This window comes from Dasypus novemcinctus, chromosome 9, assembly GCF_030445035.2.
Source record: "Dasypus novemcinctus isolate mDasNov1 chromosome 9, mDasNov1.1.hap2, whole genome shotgun sequence".
NCBI classification, from domain to species: domain Eukaryota; kingdom Metazoa; phylum Chordata; class Mammalia; order Cingulata; family Dasypodidae; genus Dasypus; species Dasypus novemcinctus.
In genome coordinates, this window is record NC_080681.1 from 117,114,265 (window position 1) to 117,131,265 (window position 17,001).

The following is a 17,001-nucleotide window of genomic DNA, read 5'->3' on the forward strand; positions in this document are numbered from 1 at the left end:
TTCTCTGTGCTGACCTTCCTCACGCTGAGGGTGGGGCTGAGTCTCCCCCATCAGACTGGAGGCTCCCAGGACACGGGTTGAGTCTCCCCCATCTGACTGGAGGCTCGCAGGGGCAGGGGCTGTCTCCCCCATCTGACTCGAGGCTCCCGGGGGCAGGGGCTGTTTCCCCCCTCTGACTCGAGGCTCGTAGGGGCAGGGGCTGTCTCCCCCATCTGACTGGAGGCTCGCAGGGGCAGGGGCTGTCTCCCCCGTCTGACTCGAGGCTCGCAGGGGCAGGGGCTGTCTCCCCCATCTGACTGGAGGCTCCTGGGGGCAGGGGCGGTCTCCCCCATCTGACTGGAGGCTCCCGGGGGCAGGGGCTGTCTCCTCCATCTGACTGGAGGCTCCCGGGGGCAGGGGCTGTCTCCCCCATCTGACTGGAGGCTCCCGGGGCAGGGGCTGTCTCCCTCACTGGAGGCTCCCAGGGGCAGGGGCTGGGTCTCCCTTCTCCTTGCCCTAACTCGGGCACCCAGGGCACAGGGCTCCTAGCTGGGCACGTCTGTCCACCATTTCTTCTCTCAGACCCCTGCCAGGTGACAGCAGCCAAGGAAGCTTGGAGGGGGCAAGCTGGGGTGCTCGGGGCGAGGGCCAGAGGGGGAGCAGGCCGAGGAGCCGGAGGCAGGCGTGCGCCTCCTCCTGCCCAGCAGCTGGAGAGCCGGCTCCGCCGGGGCCCTCAGGCCCGGGGAAAGCCAAACTGGCTCGGCTCCTCTCACAGGGCTGAGGTGGGAGGCCCCTGCAGGGGCGCTATGAGGTGGGGAGCAGCAGGGAAGCCCCAGAGGGAACCGGGAGCTGGGGCAGGAGCCTGTGGCTTGGGCTCCCCAAGGAGAGGACCGAGGAGTCAGCATCACCGTCCCAGCCCTGCCCAGGGCTCCCACCTGGCCCAGTGAGGACAGAGCTCGGGAAGCCTGTGTCCCCTCCGAGGCACTGGATAGGAGGCACCCCGGGGACAGTCCAGGAGCCCAGTTAGCCCCAGACCTCTTCACAGGACTTCCACAGCTCGAGACTCAAGCCTCCTGGGTCTGCACACGGCACCGCCTCCCAACCCTGGCGGAGGTCATGGGCCAGGCTCTCAGGCCTGGGAGGAGCCGGGAAGAGCCGGACCGACCCCCAGCACCAGCCAGGGCAGCGCTGAGACCAGCTCACTCAGTGAGCTCAAGGCCTGCAGGGAGGGGCAAGGGCTCCCCTCTCCCAGATGGGAAAACCAGCATTCCCGAAAGGGAGCCCACACCGTGGCCCCCGCCAGGCAGGCCCCACGCAGAGCCAGGCTTGCTTGGCTTGCTGACAGCAGCACCAGGTGCCAGCAAAACGGCGTGGCGGCTGGGACCCTGGGAGCAGCAGCTCAGGGCTCAGGTCTCCCCAGCCAGCTCGGCCCCCCTGGGATTTCCCAAATCGAGGATGCGCTGGCGGCCTGCCTGGCTGGTCAGTGGGTCTGTGGTACAAAGCAGACAACCAGGAGCAGGTGAGCGGGCATCCCTCCAGGGGCACACCGTCCAGGGGCACACCTCCAGGGGCACACCGTCCAGGGGCACACCCTCCAGGGCACACCTCCAGGGGAACACCCTCCAGGGACACACCCTCCAGGGGCACACCTCCAGGGGCACACCCTCCAGGGGCACACCTCCAGGGATATACCCTCCAGGGGCACACCCTCCTGGGGCACACCTCCAGGGGTATACCCTCCAGGGGCATACCCTCCAGGGGCACGCCTCCAGGGGCACACCCTCCAGGGGCACACCTCCAGGGGCACACCCTCCAGGGGCACACCTCCAGGGGCATACCCTCCTGGGGCACACCTCCAGGGGCACACCCTCCAGGGGCACACCTCCAGAGGCATACCCTCCAGGGCACACCCTCCAGGGGCATATTTCCAGGGGCACACCCTCCAGGGGCATACCCTCCAGGGGCACACCCTCCAGGGGCACACCTCCAGGGGCACACCTGGGGCCCTTCCGCTCAGCCCACACTCTAGACCTGGGGCGGCTCATTCTAAATGGTGACGGCAAATATCACAAAACCACCACCAGGGGAGTCGCTCCCCAGTCCAGCCCCCAGAACGACCCTGGGGCAAGGTGAGGCTGGAAGTGGTGGTGGGCGGCAGGTGGGCCCAGGCTGAGCCAGGCCCGCATGGGAGGCAGGGGAGCATTCCCAGGGGCCAAAGCAGGGCACGCTGCCGGGAATGCCAGCTTCCAGGTCATCTGTGCCACCAGCCACACCCTCAGCACAGCCGGCTCCGAGGGCAGCAGTGGGAGAAGAGGCAGCCCAGTGCCCACCGCCACCCACACAGGCAGGCAGACACCCCTCAGAACCTGGCCCACAGCCCAGGGCAATCAGAGACCCACCCCTCGCAGCAGCCATGGGCTGTTTGGCAGGGCCCAGCAGGGCGCTTGGGCCCCTCTGCTTCCCAGCAAATGCCATCTGGGTGGAGCCCTGAGACCTAGCCCAGTGCCAAGGAGGGTGGGCAAGGCTGAGCCAGGCAGGTGGTCCCACAGGCGGGGGCCTGAGCCCCGAGGCCAGTACCTGGATCTGCAGGGTGGTGGCATCCACGACGGTGACCCGGGGCCCACAGCTGGCCCACACGGCGTCCTCCAGGCTCAGCAGGGTGCGGACAGGCCCGGGGCCCACTGTCAGGCACACGGGAGGGCGCTCCAGGTCCCAGGGGACTCCGCCTAGAGCAAGAGGGGCAGCAGGTCAGGGTGGGAGGGGTGGCAGGTGGGTCAGGGGCCCAGCACTCCTCACGCCCTGGGGACCCGGCAGGGTCCCAGCAGCTGCAGAGGGCCCAGCCCGGCTTGCCCCTTCCCCTGGCCCCTCACCCTCCCTCCAGCTGGGGGGGGGGAGAGGAACTGTTCCTCTGACTCCACCTCCCACCTCTTATTCCCCTCCCTTGGGGCCTGGGTCCCAGTTCATGCCTTCCTCCTTCCTTCTCTCGCCTTCCTCCCTTCCTTCTTTCTCCTTCTCTCTCTCTCTCATTCATTCATACCACACACACTTAGTAAGCACCTACTGTATCCCAGGCCATGTGCTGGGTACTGGGAAGACAGGAATGGGCCCTGCCCTTGATGAAATCCCCAAAGGTAAGAAACCAATAGGGTGACAAAAGTAACCCTACAAGCCATCTTGTGCAAACAGCCAGGTGTGTAAATGGGGTCTTGGGAAATGGCTATGGTGGAAGGGACTAAGTACTTCAGAGGGGAAATCCAGGGAGGCTTCTTGGAAGAGGCAATATCCACGTGACCCGGGACAAGGAGGCAGCATGGTATAGTGGCAAGTGTCCTGGACTAAGAATCAAGAGACTTGGGGTCTGGCCCCAGTTGTGCTAGCAACTCCCTAAGGACTTTGAGGGCCTCTCTTCCATTCTCAAGGCCTCGGTTTCCCATCTGTAAAACGGGCACAGGGTGTTGCTAACAAGATTGGCTCTGAGGACTTTCCTGACACCGCAGCTTATCTAGACGGAGTATTTCCTTCCCACCTACTCTGAGATCACAGAGAACCTTCCTCCCCCAGAGGTGCCGCTGCCGCCAGGAAGAGCAGGCCGTGAGCAGCAGTCAGCCCGTCTGCCATCGCTGAAGCCAGAACAGACCAAGGGGCCTGACCGGGCACTGAGCAAGCCCTCCCCTCCCGCACCCCAGGGATGCTCAGCTCCCCCAGAAGCTTTTTCCCACCTCCCAAGGTGGTTACCAGCACTGCCAAGAGCTGGAGAATAAGGAGCCCCCTTCCCAAGCCCAAGGCCAGCTCTTTCCGGCCCAGGAGCATGGAGACGTGGGAAACAGCTGCGCCAGGGTCCTGGTTGTCGCTCCTGAACTTCTGCAGGAACTTGGGCAGGTGACTGCACCTCTCTGAGCCTCAGTTTCCTCATCCATAAAACGGGCATGCTGACCGTGCCTGCACCTCACCAGATGTTGCAGGGACAAAATGCGACGCTGCAGAACACTTAGCACAGTCACACGAGCTGGCAGCCGTGGCTACGCAGCATGAGATGGGCGCCTGGCTCCTCTTTCCTGATTATTTCCTCAACTCCCTGCAAGGTTGTGTGGTCACTCCTATTACCCTCATGCACAGCTGAGAACACTGGGGCACAGAGAGGTTAGAGAATTCGCCCACTTCGCACAGCTGGAATGTCTAGTGCTGCCAGCCCTCGTTGGAGAGCATTTGCCCCGCGGGCATGCCGGCCATGAAAACTTGCACAAAGCCCCCCAAGGGGGTCTGGCCGGGTGGCGCTCGAGCTCAGCTCCTCCTCCGGTCCAATCCTCCTGCCCCATTTCCTGCTGCCCTCTCAGCTTCCAAGAGGAAGGCAAGAGGAAGGGGCTCCAGGGCCAGACAGGGGGCGGGGAGGGGTGAGTAGCCAGGAGGTGGCCAGGCCTCCACCAGGGATGCTGGCCCCCACCCCGACACCAGAGATGTGGGAACGCCAGGCTTTGAGTGCCCCCCAGTGGCCAGAGGTAAGTAGTGCTTCGTGGCCAGAAGCCAGAGCTCCTGCGGTAGAAGCAGCTGAGGGATGATGGGACTACCCCATAAAAACAGGGAAAGGGGGCTCTGGCCATGGGCACGCAGCGATGGCCTGAGCCTCTGCACCCTCTACTCTGCCCCTTTTGTTCCCCAAGTATGGCCGTGGCTGCCTGGGAGGGCAGGGGGGCGGGGGGTGGCTACGTTGGATGAGCACATCTATGCTAACCACCCCTCCTCCATTTGCTGGGAGTCTTGCAAAATCCTCTAAGAAATCCCGACTCCAGAAGGGAATGATAAACTGATAAAAGGTATTTATAACAATGCCCTTACATCAAAGGTCCGCTGGGCGGAGAGGCCCTGAACGGGAGGCTTCCCCTGCTGGGACTCCGTTCGCATGGCACCAGCAGGGACAGAACTTTGTCCCTTTAGGCCCTTCCCAGTCCTCCCACACCCTGGTCCTAACACCTTAGACGCCATCATGGGGTGCTCTAGGCAGGCTGGGGCCACCCCTGCCAGGTGGGGGCTCCGCCCCTTCCACCCCCCCACTGGCCCCGCACGCGCACGCGCACATGCCCGCCCCTGCGTGACAGCCCATTCTTCTGCGCCAACACCGGCTCTCCCACCAGACCAGGGGAGATGGAGGCCCTGTCTCAGCAAAGGCACCTTCAGGAGGCGCGAGTCCCTCCCCGCGGCTCGCAGGGGAGACCAGCCGGAACCAGAAGGCAGGGTCTCGAGTGAGTCATCAAGGCGAGAGGGGCCCAAGGGCAGCCCCCTGCCCGGGAAGCAGGAGCAACAGTACGATGGGGACGATGATGAAGGCAACAGCACGGGTCCCTAGCTCCCGGCCTCTGTTGAGGCGCCGGCGCGGATCAGCGCATCCCAGCTCTGCGACCGTTCTGTGGGCCGGGGCTGGCTGCATCCATTTTACAGGTGAGAACACCGAGGCTCCGAGCAGCAGAGCAACAGGCTCCACCTCTCACGGCCAGAACTCAGTACCAGGAAGCCTGAGTTTACCGCATATTCTTCAACCACCCGTCACCTGCCTCTTCAAGTGGGTGACCCTGGCCTGCGTCGAGTAAACCCCCAAATCCCACCCCAAGGCCTGGGAATGTCCTTTGTCTGCTTAGACGGGGTGGCAGGGGCAGAGATCCCAGGGAGCGCTGTTCCAACACAGGACTCCACAGCGGGGGGTGGGGGCTGTGGCATCTGGCCCACGCCTGCGCCCCAGCAGCCTGCCCTTCAGCGGGACTGCACGGGCCCTCCAGGCTGATCCACTGAGGGAATGAATGAATGAATGACAAACGCAGATAAGCAGAGTCTCCGAGAGTAGCAGACTGCCTGCCACGCCATATGCTCTTGGCCTCAGTTTCCCTGCCTGTCGGTTGGGGATGGACTCCGAGGCCTTCCAGATTTGCCTGCGACTCTGCATGTGGCCTGGTGAACTTGGAGTCCAGGTCAAGAGACCGGTTCCACAGGTCCTCCAGGGCTAGGTAAGTGCTCGGGTTCCTTTCTGCCTGTGCTGCTTAGTATTTCTGGTGCTTCCCTTTGGCAATGAGCTGAAGAGCCAGCCAGGAATGCGGATTTCGCCTGCTTTATGCCTATCGCTGTAAACACGACCCTCCGGGGCTGAGGACAGAGCTGGGGATTTGCAAGCCAGGGCACTGCCGGCCACCAGGGGGCAGCAGAGGCAGGTCCCGAAGGGCTCTGCCCTGGGGTGGGGTTGCCCAAGAGCAGCTCCCAGGCCCGGCTCTGCCCCTGGGAGGGGGGCCTCAGGGGTGTCTGAGGCCTGGGTCTGCAGGGGGGAAGGCCCATGCCAGCCTCACAGCTGGGTCACAGGCCAGGCAGGGGACTCCAGATATGACAGGGCCACAAACAGCCTGGGCGAGGCCGGGGGAGCCCACGCCCCTTCACTGGGGGGCAGGTCCGACAGCCCCCTTCCTGCGAGGTGAGGCGAGACATCCGAGGGCCTCTCACTGGACACACCTGCACCTGGGGCCTCCCCTGCCTGGTGGAGGTCTCCCTGCCTCCACTCGGGCCCGCCAGCCCCGGGAGCTCAGTGCTCAGCCACTGCCCTTCTTGATACTTTCCTCTGCTTCCAATCTCCTGTGGACAAGTCCAGGGTCCACAAGACCCGGCCAGGCCTGCTCCCCCGTCTCTCCCCAGCTTCTGTCCAGCACAACTTCTTGGTTTCCCCACCAGACCACCACCCTCCTGCCTCCTAACCTGGGCACATTCTGTTCCCTCTGCCAAGAACACCATTCCCTCAGCTCTTCACTTGCCTGGACAGGTCTTCTTCAGGTCTCAGCCTAAAGATCCGGCTCTTTGGAGACACCGCCGATGACCATCCCCGTCCCCAATGCCTGGGTGGGACAGATCCTCACTTGACACCTGTCCTTCCCTGAGTGGCCCTCAGCCCGCTGGCTAATCTTACACTCACCTGCTTATTTACTTGACTAACTCTGTCTCCCTTATAGAGGGCAGGGGCTGCATCCATGTTGCTCACCACTGTATCCGTGGCACATAGTAGGTGTTCATTAAATATGTGGTGGATGTATGTTTTTTTAGGGGGGAAAGCCGTGGAGGCCCTGCACCTTCTCCTTCAGCCACACAGCTCCCAGCTCTGCTCAGAGAAGCCAAAGTGCCCTCACGTCCAGGGAGGGCTCTAACCCGGGAACAGGACACTTGGGCACGGTCTCAGCTCAGCCATGGGACTCTGGACCGTCCCTTCCCATTCGGAAAATGGGCCATAGCGTCCAGAGGTCTCCAGTGGCTCTTCCGGCTCCAACCCCAGGCTGAAGTGCACCAACTGGACCCCAAGCCCCTCTCCTCCCCCAGCCCCAGGGGCCCACATAGATGAATCAGGAACCAAGAGGGAAAGGGACAAAGCAACCCAACCTGGGGACCTGGAGGGTTCAGGGGTGGGGGGAAGGCAAGGCAGAGCTCACAGAATTTGGGGGGAGCCAGAGAAGGGTGGTCCCTTTAGCACCCCTTCTGCACATCTCGGCAAATCTGAACCCATATTTACATTCACACGCACGCTCTCTCTGATGGTGAGAGGATTTTTTCCCTCCCTCTCCCCCCTTTAATTAAAAACTATAAATGCCTTATCAAAAGCTAATTAAAAATACCAACACAGTGCCAAGTGGCAAAAAAAATAGCTCAGTACAAATATCCGTTTATAACCCTGCAACAGGCTGTGATGACACAGCAATTAGAGCCGCACTGGAGGAGAAAGAAGGAAAATCCACAGCCGCCGGCCGCAGGGCGACATGCGCCAGCCCCTTCTGCGGGCCCGGGGTGGTGCGGCACTCGGCTCAGCTTTGCCCGGGAGCCGGGAGCTGAGCAAGCCACGGAGCCGCGCCCCACAGGGACGGGGACCGCAGGGCCCCGTGGGGCTACGTACAACCAGGTCACCCCCTCGGTCTCAGCTTCGTCGTCTGGGAAGAGGAGGCAAGCCTCAAGAGACATGGTGTGCATTGGGCAGGGGGCTGCCCACAGTCAGCCCTTGACCCCGTGCCTGGAGCCCAGCAGCTCAGACGCCGCCAGCCTCACCCTGCAGACGTCAGAATCCGCGCCAGCCACAGCTCCGTCAGACGACAGGGGTGGAAACGCCGACCCCTGTGGAGACTCACTACGTGCCAAACGCTGTGCTTGGCCCTCACTGGGCTGTTGAACCCACCATACCCAGAAGCAGTGGGTGCTGCTATTACTCCCATTTCACAGAGAAGGGGACCAAGGCACAAAGAGGAAAAGGCGCTCCTGACGGGCACAGCTGTCATCGACGACAGAGCCTGCCCTAGAAGCCAGGTCTCTCGGACCCCAGAGTCCCTGCTCTTACCCACCAGTCTCCTGCCCATGGGGCAGCCTGAGCAGAAGTGAGCACCCAATTTTTGCAGAGATGCTGGTGAAGGGGGCCCGAGCTGGGCTTGGGGGCTCTGAGCCCCTCCAGCGTGGAGATTCCCTGACTTGTTTCTGAGCCGGCTCTGTGGCCTGCCTCCCACGACTGTTCTGGGCGCCCCATTTGGCACATGTAAAAGCGCCCCGAGGCTGCCCCCGCTCCCGCACCCGGCCCCGTCCTCACCGCTGGTCCGAGGGTAGGCGGCGAGGGTCCCATCCTGCAGGCTGGCGAACAGGTGGGAGGGGCTGTGCCGCAGGCAGAGCACGGGCTGCAGGCCGGGGCTCCTGCAGGCTGCCAGGCATTGGGTGCCCGTGTCCACGCTGCCGTAAACCAGGATGCTGCGGAGAGGTGAGGGCCAGCGTGACTCACCCAGGCCCCTGCCCACCACCCCCGAGCCCCGTGGGGAGAGAGGTCCAGGGGATCCCCCCACTCAGCCAGGCCTCCTCCTGTTGACCTTCGGGAGCTCGGACTTTTACGTGGGTGGCCCTGGGAGGGTGATGCCACCAGGTCTCCATCACACGGAGGAGGGCAGGAGGAGGCAGGACAATGCAGCCTCAAGAGAACTGTCTTTAAAGTCACGAGTTCGAATCCAGACATGCCGCCTTCCAGCTGGCGGACCTGGGCCGCTGAGCCTCAGTTCCTTCTATAAAGTGGGGCAACGATGCCCACCTCGCAGGCTGGTTGTGCACCTGGCAGGCCGCCTGGCCTCCCATCAAGCGCACGCCCGGGGAACACAGCAGCAGAACTCACCATCGCCAACGCTGGCGGGAGCCCAACTGTCCATCAAGGGACGAATGGACCATAAATAGACCACAGCATGTCCCTACAGCGGGACGTTATTCGGCAATGCAAGCCATGAGGTCTCGCACATGCTGCGGTGCGGACGAACCTTGGAGAATGGACAGCTAGTGAAAGGAGCCGGTCACCAAAGGTCACGTGTTATGTGACTCTGCTGATATGAAACGTCCAGAAAAGGCAAATCCACAGAGACAGAGAGCGGGCCAGCGGCTGCCGGGGCCTGGGGAGGGGAGCGGCGAGCGGCGCCTAATGGGGCCAGGCTTTCCTTTGGGGATGATGAAAACGTTTTGGCGTTAGCGGCGGTGATGGTTGCACAGCACTGTGAACGGACAAAATGCCACAGGATCGTGCACTTTAAAATGGGTGAAATGATGGGTTTTACGTTACATGAATATTGCCTCCATTTAAAGAAAACAATAAAGCGTTTCCCTGGGCCCCTCCTAGTTCTGGGTCCCGCCCCCGGGAAGCTTCCTGGGGCTCCGGTTGGTTGGGAGGACAGACGGTTTTCTGCTTCTCCTTGTTTCCGCGCGTGGGGCTGCCCTGAGGCTCCTGGCATGGGAGCTGCACACAGTAGGTGCTCAGGAAGCCCGCCCCACCTCCCGGCTCCCCTCCCGGGACAGGAGGAGTGGAGGTGCCGGGAGGTCACGGCAATGCTCAGCCACGAGCTTCCCACAAGCGCTCCGGGAACAGGTCCCGTCCCAGGTTCCCGGTTCCCCAATTTCCCAGAGGAAAGCGCGCTCCCACTTAGGCCAGGGGACGTCCATGACCCAGGCAGGGCACAGCTCTGCCCCCTCCCTGCCAACTCGCCAGCTCCAGGCAAGTTCTACAGTGGAAGCCCCCGCCCCCTCCGCAGGGATCTCATGCCCAGAGAGGGGGCCTGAGCGGGCAGGCGAGTGAGCAGTCAACTCTGGCTTCCACGCAGAGCCCAGGGAGCCCGCGCAGCCGCCCTGCGTGGTGGGTTAGGATTCCCACTTTACAGACGGGAAACTGAGGCTCCGCACGGATCAGCGGTGCGGCCCAGGACCACAGCGAGGAAGAGGTGAGCTGACACCCGAGCCCCCAGCCGCTGACACCCAGGTCGGTGTCAACCCTGCTGTGCGGCACCGCCTGGGGAGGGGGCCACATTCACCCCGGGCAGCCCCTGTAGGGTCTGGGCTAAAGTGCAAGCAGCTCCTGTGGCTCTCACGCCGGGCAGGTCTGGTGCCACCTTCGCGGAGCTGCCACCAGCGCCGGGGAATGTGGGTGGGAGACGAGCGGGGAGGGCGGGCGAGAGCGGCGGCCCGGCTCGCGGCCCCTCCTCCCTGGCACCTCACCTGCCGTCCTGGAGCCCGAGGCAGATGGTGGGATGCACTGCGGCCGCGGGGTCAGCGGCCGGCCGGCTCTCGTCTCCGCTCTCGCCCTCCTCCTCCGGCTCTGGAATGTACTCCATGCAGAGCACGGGGGCCGCCAGCGGGAAGGACTTGACGGTGCGAGGCGAGGGCCGGTTCAGGGAGAAGATCTCCACCTGGCCGGCGGAGCCCTCCTGCCCGCCCCCGACCTGCGGCAGAGATCCAGAGAGGCCGTCAGGTGGGAATGCAAGGGGCAGGGGAGGGGTGTGGCCCCGACCTTCCCAGGGACCCCATCCCCACCCCCGACGGCCACCGGCGCTGGCTATCGAGGGGCGTGCCCCCTCTCCTGCCCACCACGTCCCGCAGTCTCTGAAGGTCACTCATCTCCAGCTGCCATGGCAACAAACCAGCTTCAGGGCCCAAAGGAAATCAGGTAAGGAGCTAAGGTGGATTAGATACCCAGTCAGCATTCTATTTCCTGGTCTTTAGGGTGTGATTCAACCAATAAATAGTGAATGTCTCCTCTGTTCCTTTAAAATGTCCTTGTCTGTCTTGTTTGCTGTTTTATTCCTGTCTCTAGCATGTGATAGGTACTCAATATATATTTACTGGACGGATGGGTGGGTGGGTGGATGAATGAATGGATAGATGAGAAGGAGGGAGAGAAACAAAGCATGGACAGAGAGGGGTGGTGATGGATGGGTGGACGGGCAGATGGAAGGATGGGTAGGTGGGTGGATGGATGGACAGATGGATGATACACTATGTACTAGATACTGGGAGACGGTGAAGATCAAATCACCGTCAGAAGGGACAGCTGGGCAGGACTCTGAAGAGTAGACCAGAGTTTCCCTGCCTGAGCACCTGGAGGCAGGAGGAAGAAGGGGGAGTCAGGGGTGGCTGGAGGGTGGTGAGCCCAGGGTCTCGCGATGCCATCTCTTGGGCCTGCAAGAGGCTTCGCCAGGAGCCCAGAGGCAGAGAGGTGGAGTGCAACCAGTGAGAGGGCGGCGACCACAAGCCCTGCTTCCTGACCCGGGGGGGACCCCGCAGCCAGGCTCTCTGCACAGCTCCCCGTCATTCCTCCACCAGAGCCGCACTCGCGCGTCGGTCCCTGGTTTTCCGACAGTCCCTCCCTCCTCGTCCGTGTGGGCTCTTGGGAGACGAGGCCCAGCACAGGCCCAGCACCAGAGTCCAGAAGAGCCTGCTGGATGCAGGGGAGAGGCGGGCAGGGTGGCGGGAGGGCCGGCGGGCAGGGCCCCCTCCCTGCGCTGTCCCGCATCCCTGGGGAACAGAGGTACTCACCCAGAGGTAGCCTTGTGGAAGGGAGGTGCTGACCGCCGAGAAGCCCAGAAGGGGACAGCTGACGGGACTGTGGACCAGGGCGCCAAGCTGCAGAGAGACGGCACAACGGGGTTAAGTACCAGGGTGCCCGAGGCACCAAAATGGGCAGAAGGACCTTGGTCTGACATCCCAGAGCAGTCCCTGTTCATCTGCAGCAGGACCAACCGGGAGTGGGGACTGAAACGGCAGATTCCCGGGCCCCTCCAGGGTGAGTGAGGTTCCCCAAGGGCAGGGGCTGGGAAAGACACACGTTTCACAGGGTCTCCAGGCAGCTCCTGCGCCCTGGGGTTTGACCATCGCTCTTCTAGAAACTTCCGGCTAGAAGGCGCCTGAATGAAGCTCTCTGCCAGCCCAGGGTTTTCCGAACTCGGCAGCTTCCAGATAAGACTTGTTGACAACCACTAATGCCCACCCCTCCGGGGACCGCAGGGGGCCCTGGGCCGGCCCAGGCTCGGGGAGGGGGAGCCTCTTTATCTTCCAGCTTCTTCCAAGGGTGCACGTGGAGGCGCGAAAAGGACACCGAAGGTCTCAGTGCTGCCCCACCCCAACTCAAGAACTACGCTGAAGAGGAGCCTGGCAAGGCCAGAGACACAGGGCCGTGGGCCTCTGTCCGAAATCGGCAGGTGGAGGACAGGCCCGGCTGTCACCGAGCGCCCCAGCTGCCTGCTCCCCTGCACCTCCTCCCTAGCCCCATGCCGTGTGGCCTCGCTGAGGCCTGTGTCCTGGGCTGGACCCGCCGGTCTCTCCTGGCCAGCACGGTACTGCGATGAGATGCGGCCTGGCCTGGCAATGCTGGAACCCCGGCATGACCGACGGGGATGGACACTAGGTGAGGAAAGCTGGAGGGTGACAACCCGGGCGAAGCATCCCGGCAGGTGCTGCCCTCTGCTGGTGCTGGGAGCTCAGACCTGGCAGGCCCTGGCCCTGTTGGAATATTCTAAGACAATTTCTCATGGCCACAGGATGGTGGCCCAAAGAGGTCACTTCCTCCACCGCCTTCAGCAAACTTGAAGCTCAGAGAGGGGATGTGACCGACTCAAAGTCACACAGCAAGTCAGTGGCAGAGTCAGGGTTAGTACTCCAAGTTTTGACTCCTGACCCAGTGCTCCTTCTCCTTCTGGTGAATTCTACCCGGAAGCCAGGCTGCCATGCTGGAGGCTTCTGCACTCTGGGGTCCCCCTTCTGCCCAGCTGGGAATGGGGGTCCAGACACCCCAGGGCCAGAGGCGTCCCTTAGCCTGGCCTCCTGCGCACCCCGGGGCCCTGCTCCTGTTCTCTTTCGCTTCTTGGTGGGTTAAGTTCAGCTACTCGAAGGGGGAGGGGGCAACCCCAGCCCTGGCTCAGATGTTTCCACGGCAACCCCTGAGTGCTGAGGTCAGCTGGAGTCAGCAGAGCCTGGTCCAAGACCACGACAAAAACTCACACCGCCCCTTCCTCGGGCAAAGCCCTGGGCCCCGAAGTCCCGCTCGTGCCAGGAAGCCGACCACAGCACCAGGGTGCTCCGCGGGCGGGGAGGGCGGCGAGGGTGGAAGGAAGCAGGCCTCGGGTGCAGCCAGCCTGGCCCCGGTCCAGCTCGGCTGCTACGGCGGGGTGGCCCCGAGCAGCGCGGGTCCCTGTCCTCGTGGGACTGGCCGTGGGCGCCGAGGGGCCGGCAGGTGAGGCACCAGCAGCTGCCGCTCACTTCCTGGGGGCTCTCCAGCACTTCCTATGCGCTGACGCCCGTGCTCATCCCAAAACCCCGCGGGAGGGGCTGCTTCAGAGGTGACCGCAGCCAGCCGAGCGGGAAACGAGCTTCCCTCCAACAGCCGTTCCGATGCACGGAGGCAGGGGAGGTGTCGTCCAAGGCCGCTGGCGGGGCCCGAGGCCCACGCAAGCCTGGCCCAGCCCCTGCAGCTCTGCAGCCCCCAGTCCCCGGGATGGCCACACTTTAAGGCCTCAGAGGGGCACAGCCCACCCCTGTCCCAGGCGCCTGTCCTGCCCAGGAGAGTGGTCTGCCCTGAGCCCGCCCCTAGGGGCCTCCGCTTGGGGTGCAGCCAGGGGTCCGGGAAGACCCTTCTGACACCTCAGCAGTCAAGCCTCAGCCCTCCCCAGCAGGCCCGGGGGGCTCTGTGGCTTCCTGCTGGCCTGAGCCGGCTCAGCAACGGCTGAGGACCGGGCAGGAGTCACCACGGGAACCCGGCCGGGAGGCCCCGCAGCTGGCCGTGAAGGCACGGCAGGGACACGGAGCGCCGAGCAAGTACTCCAAGGCCACAGATCCGTGGCAGGGCTGGGATCAAACCCACGTGGGGCGCCCCCCGGCCGCTCTTCCCACTCTTCCAGGGTGGCCAGCGTGGGCAGGGCATGACAGCAAGGCCAGCCACCAGCACCCAGGGGGCGACGCCCCCTCCCTCGGCCCCTGGCGCCCTGGCGTCCTTGCCTTCGCCGAGGGGAAGAACCCGGCACACGCCTCACCTAAGAGCACGGACGTCCCTCCACGGGGCTCCCTGGGAACAGACTGGGCCCCTGGCCCTCACGCGGCCGGCCTGGGGGTTCCGGCATCGCCTGGACAAAGGGGGTGGGCCGGAAGGAGGCCCAGGCCCCGGCCAGCATGCTCGTGTCTGTCCTGGCAGTACCTGGACTGGGCTCTGGCCCTCCAGGCCCTAATTCATTTGCTGCCAGCACAGAGCTGATGGGCACATCTGCCCGGGGGACTGGCAGGCACCGGCAGAGGGGTAGGGTCTTGAGGCCTAGCAGATGGGGAAGCACAGGCTCTGGAATGTCCCACAGGTCTATTACCCCTGGAGGCTCCTTGTGTCCCCCGCCCCACCCCCTGCTAGCACAGGGGCCCCACAGGGGCTGAGGGTGCTGCCAGCTACTAGTCTCTGGGACCAGAGAGCTCCAAGGAGGAGACCGTGGGCCCTTGTCCCCCAAGTGCGAGGCTGCAGAGGCCCCACCGGGCGCTGCTTTCTTCCAGGGAGGCCCTGGGGGCAGCGGGTCTGACCCTCAGGGCTCAGCGTGGGCCTGAATTCCCAGGAGGCCCAAGGCCCTGGGAGGAGGCAGGAGATCCAGGCCCACGGCCGAGGTGCAGTGGTCAGCCTTCGCGCCACAGCCCAGCGAGCGCCAGACAGGGCAGACTCCACAGACGCTGGCCTCCGCCGCAGGGAGCGCGCAAGAGCCAGCAGGCCTCCCCACGAACCGTGAGTGAGGGCTGGCCCCCTCCGGAGCCCGGCTCCCCCGAGGCTCCCAGCAGTGACCAGCCTCAGGCCGCCCCCTACAGCTCGGGCACATGCCAGACCACAGCAAGGGCCACGTGGAGAGAGACCTTGGACAAGGCATTGCTCCTGCTGCTGCCTCAGTTTCCCGGCTATGAAGAGTGACGGCCAGCCCGTTTCTGAGGGTGCCTGGGCAGATTCTGGTTCGCACGGAGCCTGGCGCGCAGACGCCTCGCGGCAGGGTGTGCTGCCATCGTGTGAGGGTTAAGCACATTCGAGTCACGTTGCTTCCACCAGGATTATTGTTATCCTGGCAACTGTCGACGGAGCACTGGTCACGCCCGAGTCAGGCTAGAGCTAGCCCTCGGCCCAGTATCTCTCCTGAAGCGCAGGAAACGCTCCAGCCCCCGACACCACCCTCCATGCTGCAGCCAACACCTGGCAGCACCCTTCCTCTCCTTCGCCTTCAGCCTTCACCCATCTATTACCAAGTCAGCCAGTCCTACCCCAGTGCACAACCCAAATACACCCCATCACCCACGCCGTCGCCTCTACCAGGATCAGGCCTGCGGTGGGCTAACGGGCACGCCAAAAACCTCAGTAGCAAGGGAAAGCCTATTTTAATGCATTTTTTTAAAAAATCAAAATTAATACCAAAAAAAACATGATGAGCAAATATTCACATGCTGTTCCATAAAGACAGGACCCAACTCTGCACTTGTGCCACTCTGCCTCACCCTAATCCTGGCCTTTTAGTTAACAACAACAAAAAACAGCTGAGCCAGAGGCCAGAGTTTGCCAATTTCACTTTTTTTTATATTACATTAAAATATAATTTACCTTGATTATTGGGATTTTGGGCACCTGTTGAAATCTTGTGCCCAAGGAGAATGCCTCGCTCGCCTCACCCTAGCCCCAGTCCTGGCCTCTCACGGTGCCAACGCCTGCCACATCTCAGTTGAGTTCTGAACTGCTCTCTCGGGATACACTCTTGCCCCCCTTTTGCCCAGAGCTCACCCTCCCACGGCAGCCAGAACGAGGCAGCGATCCTTCCAAAACATAAACCCGGCCGTGCTGGGCTCAGGCTTGGAACACACAGGGCTTTTCATTGCTAGAATGAAATCCTAACCCGAGCCCGGTGCACCCCCCACACCCACCGTCCAACCTCGGCGCCCACCCCTCCGGGCTCGCCGAGCCTCGGCTCACTGGCTCCCTCGCTGATCCTCCAGCAGGCACCCGGCTGGGCCTCGGTCCTAGCTCATCTGCCTGGAACATTCCTCCCCCGACCGGATCACAGGGCTGGGTCCTTCTTGTCGTCTGGATCTCGCTTTACCTGCCACCTCCTCTAGGACCCCCTAACTCCGGGGCTCCCCAGCGACGCATCTATTACAGCCCAGGTGTGTTTTCTTAGAGCACATGGCACTCTCGCATGTTCCCTCTGGCTGGTTGGCGTCTTCCCTGCCTCTCTCCACTAGACTGAAAGCTACGTGAGAATAGGAAGCTTGTCTGTTATGGTCACAGCTGTATTCCAGGGCCTGGCATACAGTAGGTGCTCAACGATTATCTGTGGAATGGACAAACGAATGAATGAACAGATGCCTCAAGGGTATGTTCAGTGAGCTGTTAAGAGCCACCACCTCTCACCCAACCCGCAGCCTCGGGGACCATTCTTCTGGGCCCAGCAGCTCCCGTCCTTGCTGCACCTGCAGAGCTGATGTGACCTCATCTCAGGAGGACAGGCACTGCTCCTCGTGGGCACGGCCAGTGCAGGCTGCACATCCGAGCACAGGGAATCAGACTGAGCCATGTCCGAGTTCCTGGGCCCGTCCCTCACTAGCTGTGTCGTTTTGGGGAAACCATGTCCCCTACCTGCGCCTTAGCTGCCTAATCTGTGCAACAGACATAAAGGTGCCTTCAAATAGAGGTTTTCTTCCTCACAGAGTTTTGTAAATATTGAAACAAGA

At 62.9% G+C, this 17,001-nt stretch overlaps 1 protein-coding gene across 9 annotated transcripts in view; it reads right to left on the reverse strand.

Annotated features, from left to right (window-relative positions):
• ARHGEF10L (Rho guanine nucleotide exchange factor 10 like) overlaps positions 1 to 17,001 on the reverse strand; it is a 169,667-nt gene that overhangs the window by 21,998 nt on the left and 130,668 nt on the right. For all 9 annotated transcript variants that reach the window (XM_058304283.2, XM_058304282.2, XM_058304285.2 and 6 more), the window contains 4 exons: positions 11,809 to 11,895; positions 10,492 to 10,715; positions 8,564 to 8,718; positions 2,557 to 2,705 (listed from right to left, as the gene is read on the reverse strand). In XM_058304283.2, the coding sequence (XP_058160266.1) occupies positions 2,557 to 2,705; positions 8,564 to 8,718; positions 10,492 to 10,715; positions 11,809 to 11,895 (615 nt within the window). The remainder of the gene's footprint in view (positions 1 to 2,556; positions 2,706 to 8,563; positions 8,719 to 10,491; positions 10,716 to 11,808; positions 11,896 to 17,001) is intronic.